The sequence below is a fragment of the Falco punctatus genome (genome assembly GCF_963210335.1).
Source record: "Falco punctatus genome assembly, chromosome: Z".
Lineage (NCBI taxonomy): Eukaryota > Metazoa > Chordata > Aves > Falconiformes > Falconidae > Falco > Falco punctatus.
This window is the reverse complement of record NC_137586.1, coordinates 54,391,717-54,417,245: the sequence shown is the minus strand read 5'-3', so window position 1 is coordinate 54,417,245 and position 25,529 is coordinate 54,391,717. Positions and strand designations below refer to the sequence as shown.

The 25,529-nt window shown below is 39.3% G+C and overlaps 1 protein-coding gene across 12 annotated transcripts; it reads right to left on the bottom strand.

The window, feature by feature from the left end:
• Positions 1 to 150: 150 nt before the first annotated feature.
• LOC308056404 (S-adenosylmethionine synthase-like) lies at positions 151 to 25,528 on the bottom strand (the record flags this gene model as incomplete). Of its 12 annotated transcripts, none has more annotated exons than XM_080371756.1 (11): positions 151 to 1,258; positions 4,751 to 4,884; positions 7,584 to 7,766; positions 9,214 to 9,432; positions 11,284 to 11,427; positions 12,059 to 12,171; positions 13,049 to 13,171; positions 17,268 to 17,345; positions 19,474 to 19,634; positions 20,493 to 20,586; positions 22,977 to 25,528. In XM_080371756.1, 9 exons carry the CDS (start codon positions 19,583 to 19,585, stop codon positions 1,156 to 1,158), a joined length of 1,209 nt encoding a protein of 402 aa, XP_080227882.1. In that variant the 3' UTR covers positions 151 to 1,155. The 12 variants fall into 12 exon arrangements, with proteins under 12 accessions (XP_080227882.1, XP_080227883.1, XP_080227887.1 ...); XM_080371757.1 differs by having other exon boundaries at positions 19,474 to 19,618; XM_080371761.1 differs by lacking the exon at positions 19,474 to 19,634 and having other exon boundaries at positions 22,977 to 23,069; positions 23,724 to 25,528.
• Between the last annotated feature and the right edge of the window lies 1 nt (position 25,529).

Here is a 25,529-nt window from a genome sequence, read left to right as displayed (position 1 = left end):
ACAAATTTTAATGAAGTTTAAAGACATATTTTACACCTACATGGCCATATGCGTATTAAACTGGATTAGTTTCAGGCAAAGACAAGTGTCCAGGATCCTATGATAAAAACAAGTTTTCATTAAATAAAAAACTCAAAAAAAGCCCACAAAAGAATTTCAGCTTTTATTCCAGGAACAAATTTGGTTTTCTTATGGAAGCAAAAAAGCACCTTTTTTGTAGGTCACAAGACTGACTGCAGACCACTGTTGGGTTAACTGTACCAGGCCACAAAAGGTGCAGGTACAGCTGTACAATTACTTCATTTCAGCTCTGGTCTGTCAAAGGAGCAGTGGATCAATCAGTCTTTACGTGAAAGGAAGCAGCTTTTTAAAACTTGCTCAAGACTAATGCTATATTCAACTACTTCCATTTGATCAGACTTACCCCTGAAGCCTGTATTTTTCCCTTATTGAGGACAGAGTAGCCATATTTGTTTGTCTATTAAAATTCCCTGATATTGAGTAATTGCAGTTAAGTAATGCAGTTACAGCATTTAACATTGTTATACTTCAAAATTTTATGATAAATTTGCTTGCCAGAATTGCTACTTTCTGTATACAAGCCTTTTCATGCTCTCTAGTCCTTGAAGAGAAGCTAAATGATTTTGAATTATATATATATATATATATATATATAGTGCTTTCAGTCAGAAAAGTCAAAGGAAGGTAATATCCTACATGTGTTTTTTACAAATTGTTTTACATTTTAGAAGTGGCCAAATGAAACTTAATTGAAACTTTATACAGCCAATTGCAATTCATGCAGACAGACAATTCCAGTTTGCAAAGGAGTAACTATAAATTAGTAAAAGATTTGCAACATAACAGTTGATTATTTTTCACAGATATGCCTACAAAACTGTAAAGTTAAAAGCAAACAGACAACGCTATCTCAAAGCTAAGTATATTTGGGGTTACAATGAACAGTGTTCCAAAATGGGTATTTTGACTAATTCGCTTGGACTAGAAGGACCATAATTAACACTGTAGTTGTGGAAGTCGGCTCAGATAATTAGAATGTCATTTAAAAAAGAGTAGATAGTCTTTCCTTAAACAGCTTGAAATTTTACCTGATTATTAAACCACCTGTCTATTACATAACACATTCTGAAAAGCTTAATACACAAGCTTTTTGGGTATTTCCCATGTAAATTCTTCTCTCCCAAAGTGCCCATAGCATGCTGTTTTTTGATAGATTGGCTTCTTCAAATCCAGCTCCCTTAATGGAAAGAAAAAAAACCCAAAACAACAAAGTCTTACACTTAACTCCAACATATACTAAGAATTAGACACATGAGAGGGATCATCAGAAGAAAGACAATAAAACTTAGGAGTTGTTCCCTTTCCCAGTCACTCAGATTTACAGCAGGAAAGGTAATGGTTGGTTTCAGGAAAGGTAAGAGCTGATGGTTTCAATTTTAAGGTGACTAGAAACAGTCAGCTTTCTTCAAATGTATCATACATGCAAATGTATCAAAAGTATGCAGTTAGGTTTTATAAGCATTACAAAGCAGAAGCATTACAATTGGAATAAAGTTAAACTATATCTGTGCAAGCATCCAAGCATCAATGTGTTTTCTGTTATTGCAAGTGTAATATAGAATATTTTCTAATACTACTGTGCCAGAAAGACAACAGCAATCTCAAAAGAAGCAGCCAAAGATGATTTAGTAGACTGAGTAACTGTGGAGGGTTAACGGCTCATACAGATGCACAAATTCACGGTTTAGAATAGGGATTAACACTGATTATTACTAGATAAATAATGAAGATGCAAGTCATGTTTATTGCTTTTTGGCCTGCACAATATAGCAGAATGCAGCTGTGCTAAATGATTAGGCGCAAGTATCTACACAGAAGTTTTTCTTCATTTCTTGAAAGGCCTGAAACACTTTTTTTCTGCTTGAGCTTTCTTCTATTTGGTATTATGTTGTTTAATTACCTGTGAAAGCACATTTAAAACAGATGATTCATATCATAAACTGCTGGAGAGAAAATTGGTGGAGAAATGGCAAAGTGAGGAAAGAAGCACAAATACTAACAGGATAATGAACACATTTCAGACAGTGAAGAGATTACACATTCTCACACTTATGGAGTCATTTATGATATACAGCAGCTTAGTCTTGTTTCAAGTAATATTTTGTTCCAACATAATCATGTGTTCCAAGGGCTACTACAATCATTTGTGCTTGACCATAACACAGAAGCCATCAAAATGTGAGTGCTGACTAAATGAAAATTAAGACATCATGAAGTACTTTGGTGCATAGTTGATTAGAATAGATAGCCAGCACCATTTACAGGAGTTTAAATAGGTAATGTTTAACAAGGAAATATTTTCTAAATAATGTTCATGTTTTCACCTGCTTTCTTCCCTTCTTACTGCCCTACCACTTCCAGGGCTATGATGACATAGTTTAAAAATGAAGCATTTCTGAGCGCACCAAATTGAGGAGAGTGTCTGGAAAACACCACACAAATTTCTCATGGTGTTGAACCGCCATAATGACAAAGGCAAAGAAGAGTTTTGATTATACTTGTGAACTTATAACACTTGGAAAACATTACTTAGCCACAGAGGTTGCCATAATGCCTTGCCTTATGTCATACTATTAAAAATAAGTCCACTCTATTCTCAGTGTGTATGTTCAGGAAACATTATACAAAGGAGTGCAAAAGGCTGGCTACACCAGAAAAATGTTGACAGAGCTTGTCAGAAATGTCTTACATTTTTCAACGGACAAAAGAGACTTCCTATTCACTGAAAAGTTGACATTTCTCCCCTCAGAGTTAAATATGCTCAAGTTTCCTTTGGAATATAGAGACTAGAATGATATTAACAGCTCTAGATTTAAGAGAGAAGTGAGTCATTAAAAGAATTTTTCTCAAATAATGAGATAGCTAACATGTATGTTTTAGCATTTAGAACAGAGGTTTTAAAACCTGCGTTGCTCAAACTGACAAAGTGACTCCCCTGTGCATGTAGTCAGATTCTTGCTGATATCTATCTCAGGCTTAAGCTCCAATGTTAATTTCACAGAGTTGAATAAGGGGTGAACTCATAGTATGGCTGCTCCATTAAGAGTGGACAGAGATAGTGTTTCTCTCCATTAGTTGCAAATTCATGAAACTTTTAAGAAGTTCAGCCTGTAAAGTTTGGTGAAAATCATCCAAGAGGTTCAAAAGTTTTTCAGGACTGAGAAGATGAGCCTGTACCATTAGGTCTTAGGAAGCTGTACTACAAATAGGCAAGAAGCTCTGCCTCCTAAAAGTACACATAAGGAATCATATAAGTCACAAAAGGGAGAAGAAGAAGGAAAAATATGAGGGTCAAATTACAGCTCCCTGAAATATAGGTGGGTAACTGCTGGTAAGGGCAGGTGCTGATCTGCTTCTGTCCTCTAGCCTTTTCTTCTCTCAAAGAAAAGGGTAATTCCCATGCTTTTTTATGTTTAAGGATGATGTTTGTCTAAAAGACCTGCTTTTTTGGGTCCAGCAATATTCCATAAAGGAATATAGCTGGATTTGCTGCAGGAGGCAATGTAAGTAGGTTTGATTTTTCTTGTCCTCTCTGACTGCATGGTAGCCTCAATGACACTTTTGAATACAACTGAATTTTCACTTCAAGACAGCCCATCTCATAGTGGGATTTTTATTCTTGTTCTGGTTTTTAAGTGAATACAATAATTCAATGGCTTGCCAAATCTTAAAAGAGCATTTGAGAAACTCAGATTCCTTTTAATTAAGTTTAGTTGCCTTCAAACAGGCTGCACAAGACTGCATGATGACCAGAGACAGGCTCTCAGTGTTCAGCTTTTCTGATGCAGAAGGTAGATTACACTTAACACCTAATGAAGAAGCTAATCACTTAATAGTGTTCTTTTCTCTTCTGGGCTAATGGCCAATGGAACACCATACTGCCAGGATTGTGGTACCGTGACACTCAACTTCTGTGTGTGAGCAAGGAAAGATTACAGCACGTAACATCCCACTCATTTCAATGGGCTTGCTTGTGAAATGAGAGCACCAGAACCTTTCTGTCCTGTGGCAGGTGTCTCACAAGTTGTTGCCACCTAAAGATCAAAGGCAGGAGACCATACTTACACCAGTACCCCTTTCAAAGAATCATAGAATGGTTTGGGTTGGAAGGGACCTTAAAGACCATCTAGTTCCAACCCGCCTGCCATGCGCAGGGACACCTTCCACTGGACCAGGTTGCTCAAAGCTCCATCCAGCCTGGCCTCCAACACTCCCAGGGATGGGGCATCCACAGCTTCTCTGGGCAAAAGGAAGACCCAGTATTTCTGGTGCCTTCCAGATAAGGCAAGGATTAGGAGCCTTACATATCCTGTAAAGAGACTGGAAAACCTAACTACATTTAATGTTAAATTCTAATTCTACTTTACCAAGCACGTTACCATCTGGCTAATGAGCTGCAATGCAGCACACTACCAGGGCTACTGGGAGATATAACATGGTGTGGTTTAGACCAGTCTTACTTATTCAGTACATCTTGTGACCAAATTTATGAATTGACCCTTGTATGTTGTACTGGGTGCATGGGTGAGGGAAGAGCAGAAATGACGGCAATTATAGATTTATGATGAAGGTGAATTTTGTGAAGTTAGGAGCCAGAAACTCTAACATTAAACTGTTAAAGACAGCATTAAAAATTATTCTCTTCAGCAAATACTAATAACACACAAACCTTATGATAGCTCCAAGGCGTAGATCAAAGTTTTTCTGCACAATCTCAAGCAGTTCTTCTTCAGATCTGTCTGACGTTCCGTAATGAAACACTGAGATTGCAAGAGGATGACTCAGACCAATAGCATATGACAGCTGTAGAACACAGGCATACAACCCAAACACAGTTAAACCAGTCCTTCCTACATTTTGCTTAAAAGAAACGAAAAGCTTATTTTATGTATCAGGAAGATTTTATATACATCTTTTCTGCATAAAGAAAGCTAGGAGATACGTTTTGGGTATTTGTCTTTTATGTTAGAAAATTATCTGTTTTCCTCAGAGAATGCTCAGCCTAGGCAAATATCAAACCTAAGTGACGTTCCTTAAAAGCAGAAGGGGCACTTTCTAATCATCCTCAGACACTACCATTCTGCATTCTTCAGCCTCAACTAGCCCACAAGGATTTCATGCATTTGAGACTGGAGACTCTGAGATCTACAAGTATTTCTGGGGTTGGTTTGGGGTTTTTTTTTGGCTGAGGAAAGATCATGTAGGACAAGATGAGGGAAAGCTCCATGTTCCTAAAGCACTCTCAGACTTGTTTTCCCAGAGTGAGTTATTTCCATGTACTCCCTTGAACTTCATTCAATATTTCCACCTACTTTTACAAACACAGTTATCAGAAGTAGACAAAGTAACCCAGAAAATATTTGTTGTAATTTCACCTCATACAAAGGAAGACAGAGGCACTCTATAGTTCCCTTCTGACAGAAGAATCACATTAGTTTCTTTTCACCACAGCACTGAACAGCATAGCACTGACAGGTTCTCCTGAAATATATTTGGTTTTATCATTCAGCCCCCTTCCAAAAACACAGCCCTGCTGCAGTATAGACCAACATGCACTTCATTTTCTTCCGTCGTAGTGTATTTGGATGAAAATATGTTTTGCTTGAATATCACTTAGCAACACAAACCTTTCTGTTGCTTTAACTGGTCTTCCTCGTTGTGTTTGCTTCCTACAGATTTCAATTACCAATAGTCCAATGGCTCAGTTCTACCTATATACTTCTCAGTAACCAAGAACTGATTATTGTTAAAAACTGCCCTCATCACGACCATCTTCCCCTTAGCTAATTCTGAGATTGAGCTAAGTCTGTTTTTCATTAACCAATAAGATGACAGTTCTATATCACACTAAATAAAGCGTACATGGTATTTGTGGTAATATACAGCTAATTAGTCTGCAGTCCCCTCCATTATCCATTTTGCCCTTTCAGTATGAAAAGGTGGTTAGCATGGAAACAATATCCATAGCAGAGCCAGCTCAACTGTCAGCCTCAGTGGAGGCTGGCAAGACCTTACTATAACACACAGACACTAATGGTTTGAAAACACATTTGCATTTCCACTAGAGACATTTTTTCCTTTTCTTAATCTTTAATCCAGCCTTCAATGACTTCACAGGACATTTGCTTTTCTGCTTTCCCATCCTCCTCTCTCTTCCCCCATCTCACCTTCATTACTAGTATCTGACATCTCCATAGTTTGCTGTTAACAAAATCAATCTTGCCCCATCTAGAGTCAGGTTCAGGTATTAAGGAGAACCTCTGGGAATTACTGGATTTGCAACATTCCCAACTAACTCAAGAATTAGGACAGTGATGTGTATGCTCAAAAATGCGAAATGTGCTCAAAGTGTGCATACCAAGAAGTCAGAAGTTTATCTTCTGTCCATTCAGAGAAAAAAATTATCAACAATTTGCTAACCATCACTATTTGTGCTTGGCTTATTCACAATCTCCCCTTTCCTTGACTAATTCAAAACTATAATTTTAATCAGCTATTGAATGCATGCAGAACATCTAAAGCAAGAGCCCTTGTTCCTAATTGGGATGTCTGGATACAATGTCATTGATCATAACCACATCCAGTGGGCCTCTCTGGTCAATGGAGAAAATAAAAGGTTTTAAACACACTGCTGCAGCAAAACATCAGCCAGATCACTGCTGCTTTTTACTGTAGTAATTTGTTATATTAGGATAAAGTTATTACATAGCAGCTACTTAGAATAAGTATGTGTATAAACTAGTATTGCAGACTCCCTTGATAAACCTCAATTGTTTAGCATCCACTTGGGTTCATGTTTAATGGTGAAACTGTCCAGGGGTCAATAAAACATCTCTTTCAACTTCTTAGATTTAGTAGTCCCAAAAATTCGTGCACAAGGAAGGAAGAGTATTTCTTCTGAACATGTAAGACTGATGATAATTGTTCTTGTTTTAAACTTTAAAACAATTGAATTTTGCTTTTAGTCACACCTTACACTGTAGTACTATACTAGGAACACACAGCAGAGCACTCATTTTAACTTTCAGGTATTTTCAAATACATCTTAAAATGGTTAAGTTACAACTAGTATGACCACATAGTACAGCAAGTTGTACAACTACATCCAGACACTGCTAGCATAGCTGTCTGTAACATGCTCTGCAGCCCAGGTTGGGCTGCTTGGCATGCATGTGTGTGCAGAGGACCACTGGAGTTACTGGAAGTAAAAGCAAGGATGATACAAAGATGTACCTGGACCAGGGATAGCAACAAGAGCCGGAGAAAGAATACTACTGAGAACAAAATCCTTGTGAGGACTGTCCTGCCCTGTGTCTTTGGCTTCCCTCATAGGACTCCTTAATAACACACCCCAAGAGGAACTTCCTGGAGCCCCATTCTAGTATGAGGAATGCTCTTCTGAAACTGGAGCAGGGCTGTGGTGGTAGTACGGATTCTGACAGGGTAACCACACATGAGACAGAATTTCTGTTATGGTATATTACTTTCATGGTTGCTTTTACCTGGATTAATACTCTTTTACAGAGACCAGCTTTCACCAGAGATTTTGCAATCCAGCGAGCTGCATACGCTGCAGAACGATCAACTTTGGAGGGATCTTTTCCAGAGAACGCACCTCCACCATGGGCTCCCCAGCCTCCATAGGTATCAACAATGATCTTCCTGCCAGTCAGTCCAGCATCACTCTACAGGACAAACAAGTGAATATATTCACGAGACACAACAGTTTACCCAATCCCACACTAGGTTATCGGGTACAGTTTTGTTTTGTATTTGCCATAGATACGACTCATTGTTCACCTTCACATGCTACATTCACATAATGAATGAGGTCTACGTGACTGAAGTATTTTTCAGACATACTAAGGTGTCTGTGCTGCAGTCACTTCTGAAGACTGCTAAGAATATGGCACAAGCTGCCTTCAAATCACCGGTCATGAAGTACTGTCTCTGGATTACCGGCCAATGACTCCATTCAGTGATACTTGATGGAGGCCAAGAATTTAGACAAAAGCCTTCCTGAAAAACAGATCACGTGTAACCTAAAAGGTTAACAAGCTTCACTTGGATACACATACTAACCGGGAAGTGGGGGCTTATAGAGATGCAGTTTAGTGCTACCAGCATGAGAGTACTAAGAAATTCTAGCTGCATTCACCTAAGCCTTCACTAGTAGCACAAGGGCCATTTGGTACTACTCTTCTTTCTTCTTCCTCCCTGCCTGTGCCTCCCTGATAATGGAACCCACCCTTTTGCATGGACTTTTGTCTGCCTGCAACATGATAAACTGATCCAACTTGTTCAACCAGCAGAGAATTACTGCCTTTCTGCCAGATTAGAAAAGCTGCTGACTGCAAGCTGATAAATGAACTCCAGGGTGTTGAGAAACTCCATCCTGAAAGAGGATAAACTGCATTAAGCCACTAATTTAAAATCCCCAAATAAGTAATATGGGAGTAAAGCTGACATTTATTTCACAGTGAAAGCAGTATCTTTACATCATCCTAGTGTGATCATAAGCACACCTTGTAGTTTTAATCCTTCACTGAAGTCTTTATACAAAACTAGACAGTTTTGTGAAACAAAACTTTTTACAATTTCACAGCAATGATCTGCTTACATAGTACCAGTACCTGGAAAGCAGAATACATGTCAAATTCTAATGACTATTGAGACTTAGCCCATTAAGGCCTCCCTTGAAATTTGTTCAGTTTTCTGACTAATTTCAATGTAGAAAATCGGATCTGTTGTTATTTCTTGTTTTGATTTTTACTGTGAAAGTGAAGAAACACTTCATTCAGGCTTTTTAGCATATAACTTAAGGGCTGGCTTTTGGTAATTTAAAATATTTTCTGGGAGAAAGAGAAAAATCAAGAATCTTTACATTTTGCTGTCCAAGCAGGTACAGCTTCATTTTAAATGCCAGCTGTCCATTAGGAAAAATCCAATAGAAATGATTGAAGCTTCCTTGAAACAAAACAAAACAACCCCTTTCTTATTCTTAACCTTTATTCTTAAAGGTATACCAGGTTTTTGCACTTCTGTTCAAGAGAATGTTTAGAAGCATGTGGCAAAGTAGAATCCAAGTCTGTATAGGCTCTGTATAAGCTATCTTCTTTCAAAGTACCATACCTTAGGACCACCTTCTATAAACTTTTCACTTGGAAGGAGATGATAAATTGTGCCCTCATCAAGATACTTCTGTGGAATTACTTCTTTAACAACTTTCTCCATTAGCTCCTTCTGTATTTGTTGTAGAGGTATGTCTGGGGCATGATGAACTGAAATAACAAGTGTGTGCACTCGGATGGGCTCCACTGCACCATTACTCTCCTTGTATTCCATTGTGACCTAAAGAGAAGAAAAAAGGACGGTGAACACTGAAGGCCAAGAGCATGTTTGAAAACTTAAAATGCACCTCACAGTTACTTTCTGCAGCAAAAAACAAATAGATGAAGTGAAATGGGATGAAAATTGATGGATTGATGCTAGTGCTTAAAATCACTGTAAGAAAAAAAAAAAACACTCAAACCAGAAAGTACTAAAGTACCACTACCAAAAGAATTAACTAAAGGATATTACATGTGTCCTGGTTTTGGATGTGATTGAGTTAGCTTTCTTCTTAGTAGCTGGTACAATGCTGTGTTTTCGATTTAGTATGAGAATAATGTTGGTAATGCACTGGTGGTTTAGTTGTTGCTAAGTAATTCTTACTTAAAATCAAAGACTTTTCCATTTCCCATGCTCTGCGAGTGAGCAGCTGCACAAGAAGCCAGGAGGGAGCAGAGCTAGCACGTCTGACCCAAACTAGCCAAAGGGATATTCCATACCATAGAACATCATGCTCAGTATATAAACTAGGGGGTGGGGGGTAGCCAGGGCCCACAGGTCACTGCTCAGGGACTGGCTGGGCATTGGTCAGTGGGTGGTAAGCAGTTATGTTGTGCATCACTTGGGGTTTTTGTCCTTTTTTATTCCTCTCTCCTGCTCTATCCTTTTCATGACAATTGTTGTCATTATTATTATACATTATTTTATTGCAGTTATTAAATTCTTCTTATCTCAACCCACAAGTTTTCATCTTTTTTTCCAAATATACTTCCCATCCCGATGGAGGGGGCGGGGAGGAGTGAGCAAGCGGCTGCATGGTACTTAGTTTCCAGCTGGCATTAAACCGCAACAACATGTATCATCAGAGAGAAGCAAAATTAACAACAAGAAAACTGCAGAAGCCTAAGATTTTACTGGCAGATTTAAAAGCATTCATGGTTTGGCATGTTAACAAAACTTTAAATAGTGAACAACAAAAGTAAAGCCCAAATAACTTTTGGGGGACCCTGCTAAAATGAGTAGCTGTTGATTATAATATGATAGGGTGTATTCTTCGCTACCTACTGCAAAGCTTTTATGTACATGCAAATATATGCAGGCATTGCTCCATCCTTGGTATGGGTTTTCTTACAGACTAAGAAGGCCTTTCTACTTTGCTACCCTTAAAAAATGCTTGGCTAGATACATCACACAGAAATCGATGTATTCACATGTTCTATGCACTGCTGACAAAAGCTAGGGACACAATCCATGCTGCACTGCAACAACAGCAGCAGTATAAATCAATGTGGTTCTTCCTCACTAAACAACATAAATTAAGACTATTTTAAACACTTGCTGTCTTGGAAATGCCACATGTATGCATTTTCTCTCCTGCAGATTTCACAGCCTGGAAGACAGAGAATTTACTGCCTTTGAGACTGCCAAGGTGCATCAATCTTACAGTAGGCTCAGTGACTCATCCACTCAGCTCCGCAACACAGATGTCAGTGGCTGTGACTACTGATCATTTGAGGTTGAATCAATAACAGTTCTGACTGAGAAACCAAAGCAATATCCCAGTCCATGCTTCTGGAATTATGATATTTACTCAGATAAAACCCATCTGATTATCAGTAATTTGTTAATTTTCTTAATCTCCAGAGTAAAAGAAGCAAAATACAAGAGTTATTTGAAGAAACCTGCTAAGAGACTGATAGAACAGTTTAAACAAACCATGTGTGCTGCCTACAAATGTACCTTATGAAACTCACACCACCTTGAATATGACATCACCATTTTTGACAAACATCAGTTCTGATTTACTAGCAGACAGGGTAAATGATTTCTATTGTTTCTCACCCTTATGGTTTATGCATCTATATTACAAACCTGTGTTTTCCCATCTGGTCTAACCCAGGGCCATGTTCCATTTCGTTCCAAAGTCTTTATCCTTGCAGTCAATTTGTGTGCCAGGAGGACTGTTAAGGGCATACATTCCTCAGTTTCATCGGTGGCATAGCCAAACATCAAACCCTGCATTGAAAAACAGGGAAATAAGCCACTCATTTCTGTGTTCTCTTTCCATTTCTGCACCTGTCTTTGCCACATAGTACTTTAAAACCACCCAAAACCTAGAAAGAAACCGCAGTAACAAGCAGAGTGACTACACTTTGACATATAACCAGCCTGAAATAACGTTTATGTATCTGCATGCACAAGAATCAGAGCCACAGCAGGGTCTGGTTCCCAAGAACGACTCTGCCTTAAGCATCCATAAGAATCCACTGCAAAGGCTTAATAAACATATAGCTCATAAAGGCTGCTCAGACTTCTCCCTACACATGACAACTAAAATAACACAGCATTTGATGCCTAAGAGATGAAACCAGGCTACCCAAAGGACTTGAAAGACCAGAACATGATAAAAAGCTTAATTGTAGCTCTGTCCCGCAAGGCCGCTGGATATAGGAAAAGCCACTTTCACTGAAAAATAGTGAATCGTATGTTACTCTTTTTGCACTTTGGGTGATTAAGAGAGTGCACGGTGTTTAGCTGCTAATTTTTACGCTTTGCACAATAGCTTTTAAGGAAAGGCTCTGGTCCAATGCAGTTCCAATTGCTTGTACATAAACTAAATTTGAGTAAGTTAATTAAGCACCATTACCTGATCGCCTGCTCCAATGTCATCATCGGTCTTGCCATGGCAGACAGCATGCTTGATCTCTTTACACTGCTGTTCTAAGGACACTAAAACTGTGCAAGTCTTGTAGTCCAGTCCTAGTGAAGGGAATTTTGTAAAATTAGGTCATATATTCTTGAGAGTTCACAAATCGCTAGAGCAGCTTTTAGGAATTATCTAGTTGGCTAAAACTTTTAAAACTCTAAGCCTCCTAAACTACATTTTTTGTTGCTAATAGAAGCAGACAATCAGCACATTTATATAATTGTCTCAGGATGTGGGCAAGTTAGTGGTATTGGTTCAAACTTGAGCTCTTGAAACCGAGAGGATATGTGTAATCCTACAAGCTGCCCCACCAAATCTTGTTACACTGCTTATGATGGCTAGGGTTGAAAATATTTATGTATTTAAGCTGGGAGAGGAGCGTAGAAAATGTTACTGGCAACTGGTATTCAGCTTTTCTTGTAGGTTCTAGAGTTCAATAGGTTTAGAGAAAAGCTATATATATCATGCATGAAAAAGGAAGACTGAAGGGGAATAGTCATCTAAGGGGTTCAACTGCTGAAAGGAAGCTACTTTGGAAAATATGTTAAGAATACATAAAGAATTCACTTGGTGTGAACTTCAAGTGTCATATGCTTATGCACCCCAGAGACAAGGAACATCAGCGTTAATGCTTTCACTGTACAAACCTGAAGACGTAACCACCTTCTGACACTTGTGCAACCATCAGTTCTCCTGCATCAGAAGAGCAAGAGCAACCTGGCACTTTCAAGAATAAGTCTTTTCTAAGTATGCCACCTTAAAATAGCTTCATCAGTACCAGGCACTGAAAAATGCATATCAACACCCGTGCAGTTTCCTCCTAGGCCTAGATACACATGTCATTTTATTTTCCGTAAGATCATAAAACCACAGCTTTGGTCACATGCAGAAAGACCCAAGACTGAACACATGAAAGATCTCACTACTCACCTTTGGAAGAGTCATCATACCCTATCCTCTTAATAGTCTCTCTTACAATTTGTTGGTAATCTACTATAGCCTTGGATGTGATCTCTCCACAAAGCAAAATCATTCCAGTTTTTGCTACACACTCTGCAGAAGAAAGATGAAACATGAAACTTTTACCACTGTTTACACTTACACAGGGAGATCCAGAAGATGGTGCTATAACAAAGGATTAGGTATAGGGGAAACAGTGTAAAGCCTTACCATCTATACACAGCTCTGTATGCAACCACTCTTCAGCTGATATGAACGTTAAAATGCTTGCAGGGGGTGGGGGATCCATCTTACCAAATTATCCTATCTCCAGGACAGCAGCAAACGTCTCTAAGACCAGGTCAAGTATATAGTGCTATTTCTTCAAACACTTCCCTGGTCTCCCTATGATTTCAGCTCAGGGTCTTCCTAAAGCTAAATGGACATAATTTTATAATAGAGGGCATTACCAGTGATAGATTTTTGTTACAGTAATTTAGCCAGTTGCCCTTGGCAACCACAAAAACTTTTAGCATCTACAGGATCCTGGAGCAAGAAGATATGCAACTTCGTTACAAATTCTGTGCAGAATCATTTCATATTTTATCTCATTGTTCCTTTCAAGCATCCACCTGGCTTCTAAACTTTTCCATTTTATGTAAAAACATAGAGAAAATAATCTTTAAAAATTCATCACAGTAACACAACCTACAACTGTATAGCTCTATTTCATACCCCATTCAATCCTCTTTTCCAGACTGAGAAGGCCTAGGCTATGACACTATCAGGCTATGATTGTATTTGATACTCTTGACATATAATCTTACTATAGACTTTTGTGGGATGGGGAAAGAGAAACAGATTGCACACAGTACTCAAGACAGGCAACCATGGATTTATATGACTTAATGATGTTCTCAGCTGCACTGCTCATTCCTTTCTCAGCAAGCCCTAATAGTCAGCTTTGGCTTTTACTGCTACTGAACACCAATTCTTTTCACAGAAATGTATGTCTATTACAACCCCAAAATCTCTCTTCTGAATGTTTGCAGTGAACTGCAGACTTAGCTTCTATACATGGGGATTAGATTGCTCCCTTCCCCCTTGCATATTAGCCTACACTAAATTTCATCCATCACTTCTATCATCCAGACACCATCTCATTTGAATTTTATTTGATTTCAAGATTAAGTATTACAGGTAGGAATATGCTATAAAATTGCACAACTACAGACTGTAGCATCACATAAAGATCATCAAACAAGCTTTAACTGGCAGCTTAGCTTAGATAATCTAGACAAGCAGTTGAGAATTTAGCACAGGGAAATGTTCTCTGTCTGTAGGGGCAATTAGTCTAGACTTAACTGTTAAGCTACACCTTAACTGGCATGCCTGAATTGCACTGTGGACACAGTGAGAGTACATAATAATATCATAGTCCTAAATATATACAGCATATCAACCCCAGCAGCGATACCACTACAGTGCAGGGTGTCCTGGTACCATTATTTTCATACTCAGTCTTGTGTCCCTGCTCTAATGATGAGTAGTGCTCTTTCTGTCTGCTACAGACCACCTATGTGTGCGAGACATGTATGGTGCTGTGAATCCTGTGCTGGGTGGTCATTACAAGATGCTGGTTATCATAAAAAGGGGAAGCCTCTCTGGAAGAACACAAAGTAGGGGAACTGGGCCTTAAAAAGATGGAAGAACAAGGCTGCAATCAGCACCAACAGTTCCTAGAAACTCTCCCTGGCCTCTTACAACCAGGCAAAGCTTGATGGTGATACACTTCATGGCATGATGATCTTTTCTTAGTAACAGGGTAAGATAGATTCATTTTCCTGCCTTTCATTGCTTTCCATCCTGACTGAAAGTCAATCCAACCAAAAGAAAATACATCTCAGGAGCTGCACTACAGCTGCAACTTACAAGTGAGCCCAAGCAACACCCCCATCTGCTCTATCCAAGAGAAAGTTACTGTATAAAGTTTTGGGCTTTTCACTGGGGGGTGACTTCTTACATGTTTAAGTCCCCCAGAAAGAATATTTTGGACACCATTAGTAGTTAGAAACTGCCACCTTCTCTTTTGTACTGTCTTGATTTATGGTTAGTTATTTTTTTCTCTTGACTCTCATTTGTTGGGCACACTGGGAAGGATTTTTTTTTTAAGAAAGCATTTGGCTTCACTTAATCAGAGAGGAAGTAAAATAATTATTTTTGCTTCTGCTTTATGCTATTTGCAGCCAGTGTTTTCTTGCTTGATTTTACTGCTACCTAGTTTGTTGGCAGCACAGACACCAGCTCTGTTCTGCTGAAATGAGGTAGCGCCGGTGTAATAATTCAGAACATTGCATGCAAAAGTTGTTGATACTCACAAGTCCAAGCAGCAAACTGTCGCGACGGAGGGAAGACACAGTCACTCAATATGAGTGATCAGCAGACTTCATTTATTGTGCCTTACGGTCATCTTTTATACCTTGTTATAATTAGCTCATATATATTACAAAAGTTAAGCTCATTATTGGTTAGTTGCCTAAATACCAAGCCCGCCCCTAGTTTCTCTTCTGTAGTTATCTGTTCCCACCTGTAACATTCTTTTCCCACCCCGATCTTCCTGTTACTGTGTAACAAGAACAGCCAAGGATAGTGTATTTTTGCTTTACTTCAGATAAGCTGAGAGGGATGTGCATTGTTGTCCAGCCAGCTGGACTATGTTTATGTGAACTTTTTCAGCTAGCCAGTTATCCACAGCAAATAAAACTCATAGAACCACAGACACATTTTCTTACTGGTATAGATAACCTAGTTTAAACATCTTTATAAACTACATTTCATAGCTTTGTAAAATACAGTGTTACAGTGACTTGCTATTTACACAATGCTTTGAGATTTTTTCTGAAACTTTGAGGCAAGGCCTGTACAACTTAACAGAAATTCTATTTTTCACCTGGTAAACCCTGTATTCAGTGCCATAATTGCTTTCTGTTCTCCAGTCCACTATTTATTTTAGCAAACTGTGTCTGCTTAGCCAATTTATCTTTTCCAGACTTACACTTTAATGTTATACTCAAGTTCTCTGACTCCAGTCAGCATTTTTGATATGTTACCCTACAGATTACACAGAATTTATCTATGTAATCATGTCACATCTCAGTCTTCTTTTTTGGTAAGACAAAGTGATCATTTTTCTCACATCTCTTATGACATATGTTTCAGTCCTTGTCATTTTTGCAGCATTTCTATGCTACCATCTCTAGCTTTTTAGCAGTTTTGGAAGAATAACTGTTTGCAGTACTGAAATCCATGCTTCATCAAGTCTAACAAATAAAGCTAAACCGTCTCCCCCATGCCTCCTCAATGCTCACATCTACGCATCAAGGATCACATGAAATTTTTCAGATGATGCATCATATTAGATCACTGTATTTGTGGGATGCAGCTAGTCCTCTGAGATGAAACTACAGCCTTGATGGCTTGTTCTAAGAAAAAATGACTGCATTCAAAGAGCTCTTTAGACATATTCCCTTTCTGTGTTCATTTGCCTTTGACAACCCAGATCATTCCAATTTGATGATATGTTCTTAGCCTCTGGAAGAGGTTATGTTGATAGTGACATCCATGCAGCATAAAGGGTATTCATAATATAAAGTCCCATGAACAAGGCAAGCCACTTTGATCAGAATCACACTTAAATCACAATAAAATTTAAATCACTGTGCACTTACTTTCCTGTGAACCAAGGGCATCACTCTGCTACTGTAAAGGCATGGTAAATATCTATTTAGCATTTCTGAATTTTGAGTTTTATTAACAGCTTTTACTCACTCTGTGAAGAAATATATCTTGACATACATCTTTCCTCAGTTCTCTTTTTCCCTAATTTTATGAGATTCCTCATTATCATTAGCTCTGTCAACCATTGTTTTCCCTGATACAACTGGCTTTTTCTCATCTATTTCTTACATGTCAGCATTTTTAGTTTGTATTGGAGTACTGTGTATTTCCTCTGCTCTGCTTATTTTTTGCAGCGTTTATCCTGCCTTCTCTTCTCTTCTTAGTCAGTGTGCCAGAGCTGGCCTCTTGACTGACTGTAGAAGTGTTGACTGCCAGTCAGCTACTGAAAAAATTTTTGGATCACAGGATATATATCAACATGGATCAGTTGTTGTACTTCATCAATCTGTTTTTCTATTTGCGTTGTACTCACCACAGGCAACCTTGGCATCTGGATCAATACTGAGATGAGCATCTAGAACAGCATCACTTATCTGATCACACATCTTATCTGGAAGACAAAAATAAGAGAGACATTTCTTTCTGTGATGAAAACAAAAAAGTGATTTCTCAATAAAATTTAATTTCCAGTAGGCAAGAGACTTCTGTTTATAGACCATCTGCCAAGAGGCAACTTTAGCAATGTATATTCTGAAAGGTGTGTTTTACCCTGTTTTCACTCCTCTGATATTTTACTGTCATCTGCACAGGCCAGCAGCCTCCCACGTGGGGGAACAATGAAAAAGGCCTGTGATGGCATCTTGAAATATTAGTTTTATGGGAATAGAAGATACAAGTAGTAACTCTGGAAGAAGTATTTAAGCTAAGAACTTTCTGTAGGGGTTTTGCATTCTTCCCCTCTTTATTTTAACTTTGTATTGCATTTTCTGTGTGAATTGCCTATTTTGATCTACATCTTTTAACTGTCAGAGGTCTGTGCTTAAGGCAGTGTTTATCCCTTCAGTACCACCAGTGGGGACCTCTGAGATCTCTTTTTTGGATGCCAAGAAGCATTGTTCGCCCTATAAACAGCTGCATTAGATTTAAGCCACTGCTGCAATTACCCACAACTATTTGGCTCAACTGAATTTAGAAAAGCATCTGCAAATATTATCTCACAGACAAGCATTGGCCACTTACAAGTTTCCAGTTATATATCTGAGGTTTGGTCTTTTTTTTTTTTTTTTAGGACAAAAGCACTGGAGAAAAAAATTTTACCTATTCTGTCTTTAGCAGACAAGTAAGACCTGAGTATGTCAAACACATTTGGTTTGTTAGAAGTTAATGAACAATTTAGGGGACAAATTGAGTTTCTTTCTCCCATCAGGGTAACTGAACCAGGTAAAAGCAATTCAGATTATTTATTCAAATATTTATTCAAATTTATTCAAGTACAGGTTTGAAAGGCATCTGCAGATCAAACGTTAGACATGTGAACTAATTTTCACCCACCATCATTACAAAAAAAGGTAACCAAAATATGTTCAGCCACACAACTACACAGCTGGATTTACAACACTGTATCAATGATCCAGGTGCCTATATTGCTTTAAACAGCCTATGTAATTATCCATTAATTGCCAATCTAAAATAACTTCTCTTGAGGGTCCGAAGAGGAAGTTGATGAAGAAGCATAAGTGAATGTCCAGTTTAAACTACTTACTTACTTACTTTTAAAGATAATCTGGTCTGGAAGCAAACAAACATTAGAATGAAATTATTAGGTAAGAGTTGAGTTATTCTGTACCCCAAATGATGTGTAATTCAGTGCAAAGTGTAAGTGAAAACTGCATTTTAGTATGAAACTGTAGAGTAGTATTTTCCAGCACAATGTAAAAGTGAAGTGAAACATGCTAGCCTGTAGCTTTGAATGGATCATCCATAGTGCCATCAATGCTATCTCACGCAAATACAAACTAAAAACAGGCTAAAAGCAAAGCAGTAGTGCTAAAAATGTATGTGCCCCTTTTATTCACACAGGCTACAGCGATCTCAGTGTCAGCATGAGATTTGCTTATGGAGGTGCACAGCTCTCTCCTTCACTGGCATAATTTTCACAATCTGAAGCAGCAATTTCCATAGCTTTATGTTTTATTTCTAGTGCTTTCCCCAAACAAGCTGAAAACATTTAACTCTGCATTTTATAAGTACTTGCAAAGTAAATGAAACAAATTAGAGGCTTGAAAAACATCAAAAGAAAACACACAAAAAAGCCAACTTGATAGCTGTAAAGCCTGTCTTCAGCTATTTGTGCTGCATTGATCCTCAGCTCAAGCCCTATCTTACTGAAATTTCTTGCTAGCATATTACTTAAGAGAATCAGAATCCTGGTCAGTTACTAAAGTTGTATGGTACCTTCACTGACAAAAATTAACCACAGTTTCAAGACACAAGGACGTAAGATGAAAGACAGAGACATCATGTGGTCTTTATTTCAGACCCAGAAATCATTTGTGCAATCAACTATGGAATCAGTAATGTCAAGTTCCAAAGTCTGTCATCGGGCTAAATTCGTCAACAACCCAGATGCAAACAGTCCTGAATCACATCAGAAGGTCCGATGCTCAAGCAGGAATGGCATAACCTGGAAAAACTGGTAAGTTTTATTGCCTTCAATTACTTGCACCATTACAACATACCGCACAGTGTTTTGTAGCAAACAAGTGGTTGCAGCGGTTCGAGATATGATGCTACATGCTCCAGTGGTCTTGCAGCTGTTGGACTGTTCACTAGGGGCTGGGCACACAGCATAATGTAACTGGTCTCACACTGTGCCACTCCCACCTAACGAATAAGAAACCTGAGAACACAGATACACAAGAAAAACTCTGCTGCAAACCTTCAGTGTTTGACACCACACTCGTTTTTCACTATTGGGTCTTTTGTCTTTCCTTCTACTATGGAAAAGGTAAGAGGTAGTCTTAACATTAAAAAACACTCCATTTGAATGTTCCACCATAAAAGGAACTGTTGCTACCTTTACGGTAAATTTGAGTTACTGGTATGTGTGCTGGAGGTCCAAACCTCCTCCGGTCTATCAGTTAACACAGCTTCTAGATAAGTATTTGTATAAACAAAACTGTGTGGAAAATAGCTAAATTTAATAAATAGCAATTACAGCTGAACCAGTCGTGCAGTCCCAAACCTGAAAAATACAATGGCTTTGTGCAGCCTACAGCACAGGTAAACTTGTGGTAGGGAGAGCAGCATGGCAAAGAGGCATAAGCAGTATTACAGCTGTATCTGAAATGCAGCTGGACTAAAATCCATACTTAGTATTCCAAACATTTCAGACATTCAGAGTTCAGTGATCACCTATAATAAACATGTGCATAGAGTAGTATTTTTTCATTACAGAATTAAAAATTAAATTGTAATTCCAGTACATGTGGCAGCTCCAAGTCTACCTGTGTAAGTCCTCTCCGTGCTTTTTTCTCTCAAACAAGGATTTAATGTTGTCTGTTCCAGATGATGTTGCATTCTGAACAAAACAAATTCTTGTCAAGTAAACCAAGACACTAATCTGAAGTCTATTCAAAATAACTAATTGGGTCCTTCGTTTCCTCTTTTGGAGGCGATATGAATGAACTTTCATTAGATACCATTCTTCAGTGCAAACATTAATAAAAGCAAAGATTCAGTCACCATTTTTACTTACCAGAATGTCCTTCAGCAACAGATTCTGAGGTAAAAAGAAAACGTTTTTCCCTTTTTGAGGTATGAATTGACATGACTTGGTACCTTCAGCAAGCCTGCAAATGAGAAAGACCCAAAGTAACTGGGCTACAGAACAAGCACAGGCAGAAGGTGACGTGGAAAGGTTAATGTATCTATGCAAACAGCTGAGGTAATCGCTTCTGCATGTTTGTTCCTCAGAAGTTCAATAGATTAAGACTGCTCTGTGTGGATTTTACAATGCATTGCTACAGAAACTCCTTTCATAAGACTTTTGTGTTTGGTTAATAGTGGTCCTGCTAAACTCTGCAGAAGCATTGTCATGATGTGAAAGGTGAACGCAGCTAAGCCAGAGTTCAATACTTTCACACACTTCCCCAAGCCTCCATTCTTACTGTTTCTTCTAAGTGCAAACTACTCAAGATAGTAACCCAGCACAAAGATCTTATCTGAATTTGTAAGGTCAAATAACACTTTCTCCTAGGTATAATATCTATACATTGTACTCAGCTGCAGCAGTGAACCGTGCGGAGAAATGTCTATGTGAGACAAATGTTCCTAACAGCTCCAGGTGGTGAACTGTGCTCTTTTCCCCAAATTCTCTTTGTGTCAGTGGCTATGTGAGGAGCTGCAGAGCAACCAACAGCACACCTTGTAGAAACAATTATGAAGACAGTGGGTTGGTAAGTTACCTTGGATTCTGAGACTAAAATATATGTCCTAGCTTAATAAATCTTAAATTTGTCAATGGTCAGGCTCTCGCAATTCATTTTACAGACCCCTTTTCTCCCACTGTTTGCCTTGATGAAGAGATACTAGCAGGAAACAACTGGACTCAAGTATCTAAACTAAGAAAAGAAGCACTGCCCCTTTGGAAGCATTGTTTGCTTTGGCTTATTTCAGAACGCAGTGCAACAAGCACACCGGAGCACCTGAGTACAGCACAGTGTTGCAAAGCTACCTAGGAATGACAACAGGTTATCTGGCCATAACAACACTTGTTCTGCTGAGCAGCTCTACACTGCTGCAATACATCCTGTTGAGCTCAGCTTCTCTAAATCAGTAGTTGTTTCTGAAAATGTTGCTCCATAAACTAAGCATGTTGAACAGTAGCAAGAGTGGTACAGAGATCAGGTACAACTTCAGCTACAACTGAAGGCTTAACAGCTGGCCATCACAAGCAAACCACATCCCCTACCAGGACACCAGCAAACTTCTCACAAGAGATGTGTGTTCATTCTGCAAAGAAGTCTTCACTGCTAAGAAGTATCATCCCTTTACTTCAGGGAGTGAGGGGTATGAGGGAATGAAAGCAGCAATGAAGGCAAAGCGCTTAAGACAAATGAGTCAAAGCCAACCCTTAAAATAACCAAAGCAAAATTATAGCTCAGCTGCATGAATGACTAGAGGAGGCACTGGCTAGCTGTGGTAACTCAAGTGGCTGCTAGTGTGCTGCAACAGGCCAGTCAACCTCGGTGAAAACCACTGCTCTACAGGGCAATACACAAAGAGGTGAAAGGTGATCTGGTTGGAGAAAGGAGATCATCTGCACATCTTTTGATTTTGCCCCTTTTATTTGTATCTCAGGAACAAAAATTTTTGGCAGCTAACACCAAAAAACACACTAATTCTCAGAGGACAATGATTGCTTAAGTGTTTGTGAAGGAGAGCAATAAAGAGAAAGACTTTAAACCACAGTTAATGATTGCCAGAAATGCCCTATGAAATCCATTAAATCATCTATTTATTTGCTTTTCTTTAGCTTCAGAATTTATTATGATACAATACAAAACTAAACTAGTAATACAGAGATCTCTGTGCCTGGAGGTACTTCAATTCTGTGTAATAAATACACTTTGAGCTCAAGTTAAACATTCCATAAAACACTTCATATAAAGCATAGAGAACCACTCACATGAAGAATTTCTGTGTCCTGTACCTTGAATTCATTATGCTGCATGAATTATGCTGCATTCTAAAATACTTGTGCTTTCATTGTGTCTTACACACAATTCTTATAAATATAAAATATAAATATAAAATAAATTCTTCTCAGCATGTTTTATAATGTGGGGTATACATATACCCAACCCTAGCCTTGAATGTAAAAGAAAAAAAGAAAAGAAAAAAAAAGAAAATAGAGTCAACCTTTGTAAGTGAGAACCCAAAAAAATGGAGGCAAGAGACACTAGAGCATAGGGAAGGGGTGCCAGGGCAGAAGAGACATGAAGGAAGGAGGATGCTAGAGAAAAAGCAGGCACAAGAGAAGTTGCTTGAGCAGGACAACAACAGAGACATCCACAGCAGGGGCAGACACACAAAAGAAGACCCAGGGTTGGTAGGCCTCCAAGGGGTCTGCACATGGTGGAGAAGCCCATGTCAGAGGAGTGGAGACAGAAACATGGAGGAGCAAAAGAAAAGCAATGACAACACACTGAACCCAATCTTGTGCTCCCCATCACCTCACCCAAGGGACTGAAGTCAGGAAGCGGGGAGGAAAGGTGTCCAGAGTGAAGTCAGGTCACTTCTCCCTGAGTGATCTTTTGTCTTCTTTTCAATACTAGAATCAGTAATTAAAAGTTCATTAATTGGCAATAAATTCAGTTAAAAACAAGCTGTTCTGTTGCCTGTGGCAGTGGGGTTGTGTTTTACAAGGCAGCAGTCCCAGCCAAGATTTATCTATCACTAGTGAATTTGTTAAAGGAATATCTGTCAGAGCCATGTTTTCTTTTGCCTCTTCTGCTGATGTTTCTTGACCAAGTGTAAAAAAAGCCATCAGTGTCACCAGATTCAGAAAGCTGCTATGGAAAATACCAAGATGAACTGTAAGACCTTTTAAAAGCAGGATCACTTCAGCAGCTGAACTTTCAGTATTGCTCCGCATCCCAGGACCTCACAAAAATTTACTGTTGGAGCCACAGAACTGTACCTGTCCCAGCTGAAGTCCATGCATATTCTACTTATATTTGGCACACCCATTCAGTATTTCAGCCAGTCTTGCCCCTTTTTGTTTTACAAATTTATTTTTGCCACAGTTCTGCTGTTTTCTCTCATCATCTATACAATACTTCAGTTCAACTTGCTAATGAAAAGAGGTTGACTTCTGAGATCTTACAGCTGAAGTCTTCTGTAATTAGTTCTATTAGAACAATGTATGTTCCAGCTCAGACCACTCAGGTCAGCCCCAAATGAAAATGCCATTCATTCATATTACCTGCCTCAGGAAACTTTTGTGGAAGAAATGCTGTTCTTATGGGCAAATGTATTCAGGTCTTTCTCTCTGGACTGTTCCTGGCACTCCAACAAGCTGTTCCAAGGTGATTTCCAGCCCGTTCCCTCCTAAGGCCAGCTGCTAATGCCTGATGAGAGTCTCCTCATATACCTAGTCAAAAGCTGTTTGGCTGCTCCTTTTTTCCCAGATGAGACATCCCAGCTTTTCAGCTCTTTCCTCCAGCCTCTTCCTGCTTCTGAGTGCAGCCATGATTCCTGGTTTTTCTCACATTCTTCTTTCCAGGAAGACCACCTGAAGTTTCAAGCATATCACACTCTCAGGCTGATCAGTTCTGGCATATAGGCAGGTCTACAACATCCACCCACTTTCTTGCATACCCTAACTGATTTAAGAGCTGACTTGCACCAGAGGCAGAAACATCTCTCTTGAGCAGAGACTGGGGCACAGCTGAGTGATCTCCACAGGTTCTTCCAACTATTTACTAGATTGTATTTCCAACTCCTAGTTATGAATTTTAGAGATTTCCACAGCGGTTCTAGCACATCTGCTGGGCTCTTCCTTCCCAAAAGTCTACAACAAACTCATTCCAATTTACAGTACGTACTTAGCTGTGTATTTCTGATCTGGCTATTGTACCCTTAGCTTCAGTTAATACAGGAACTGAGGAAAACCACTTACCATTTACGGGAGGCAGCATCCTATACTACAAGAACACAGTATCATGAAGCTTTTCAGTCTAGAACATCTTGGATTTCTAATTCCCATCAGTAAGCTAGGCCAACTGTTTATGAATTAAACTGTATCTTCAGTGTATTTTCAGATCAGAATTTGTGCAAACCTAGAGGATTTTCGCCCCATCAGACTGTGGTTTTGCTCCCTGTAATTTGCGTTCTTTACATGATATTTAAATCTTGGCCTTTTCTCTGGTTTTCTCTTATGAAGTCCATTATTCAGTGAATAGGCTTTCTTGAAACCGAAAATACAACTTTCAGGATGACAAAGACACTGCCAGACAAAAACCTCTCACAAATTCAGGCATGTTTCCTTTAAGACCTCAATTCCCTTTCAGTTACAGAAGACTTAAAAAACACAGCTGTTCCTCTGCAACAAAACCACTTTGCAGCAGCGCTGGAATCACTTGTTAAAGCACAGCTGGAAACTACAATAAGGCCTACATGGGCCAAATAAACTATCATTATGGCATGGTCTAAATGTGCCAACGGAATAAACACCTGAACGTAAAACAAAAGTCTCCAGTTCACAGCTCCAGAGGACAGAAGGTGACAGATAGAGCAAATGCCAAATGGTTTGAAGCGGTGGGACAAGGTTGGTTAGGCGGGTAAAAAACCAAACCAAACCCAACCCAGGTGGGGACAAGTTACGCTGGAATTCAGATTATAGATTTTAACATACAATTTGTAAACAAAGCAGAGAATCTCCAGACGCTACAGCATCCAGTGAGCGCAATCTTTGGTGTGCATACATGTGCTATGAAGACCTCCGGTGGCGGGTAACACACCGACACGCCATTTGTAACGCGGTTGCTCCCCCCGGTGCCCACCCACCCATGTCACCCGCACCAGCCCTCGGCTTCCAGATTTCAAGAGGTCACGGCAGACACTCCCAGACCCAGGGGAAAGCACCCTCGGTTCGTGGGGATTGCGGCATTCCGGCAGCAGAAGCCCGAGCGGCGGCCGGCAGCCGTGCCCCGCGGGGGGCCGGAGGCCGCTGCCCCCCAGGCCAGGCCAGGCCGGCGGGGGCCGCCTCCCGGCGCCCGAGGAGGGGCCG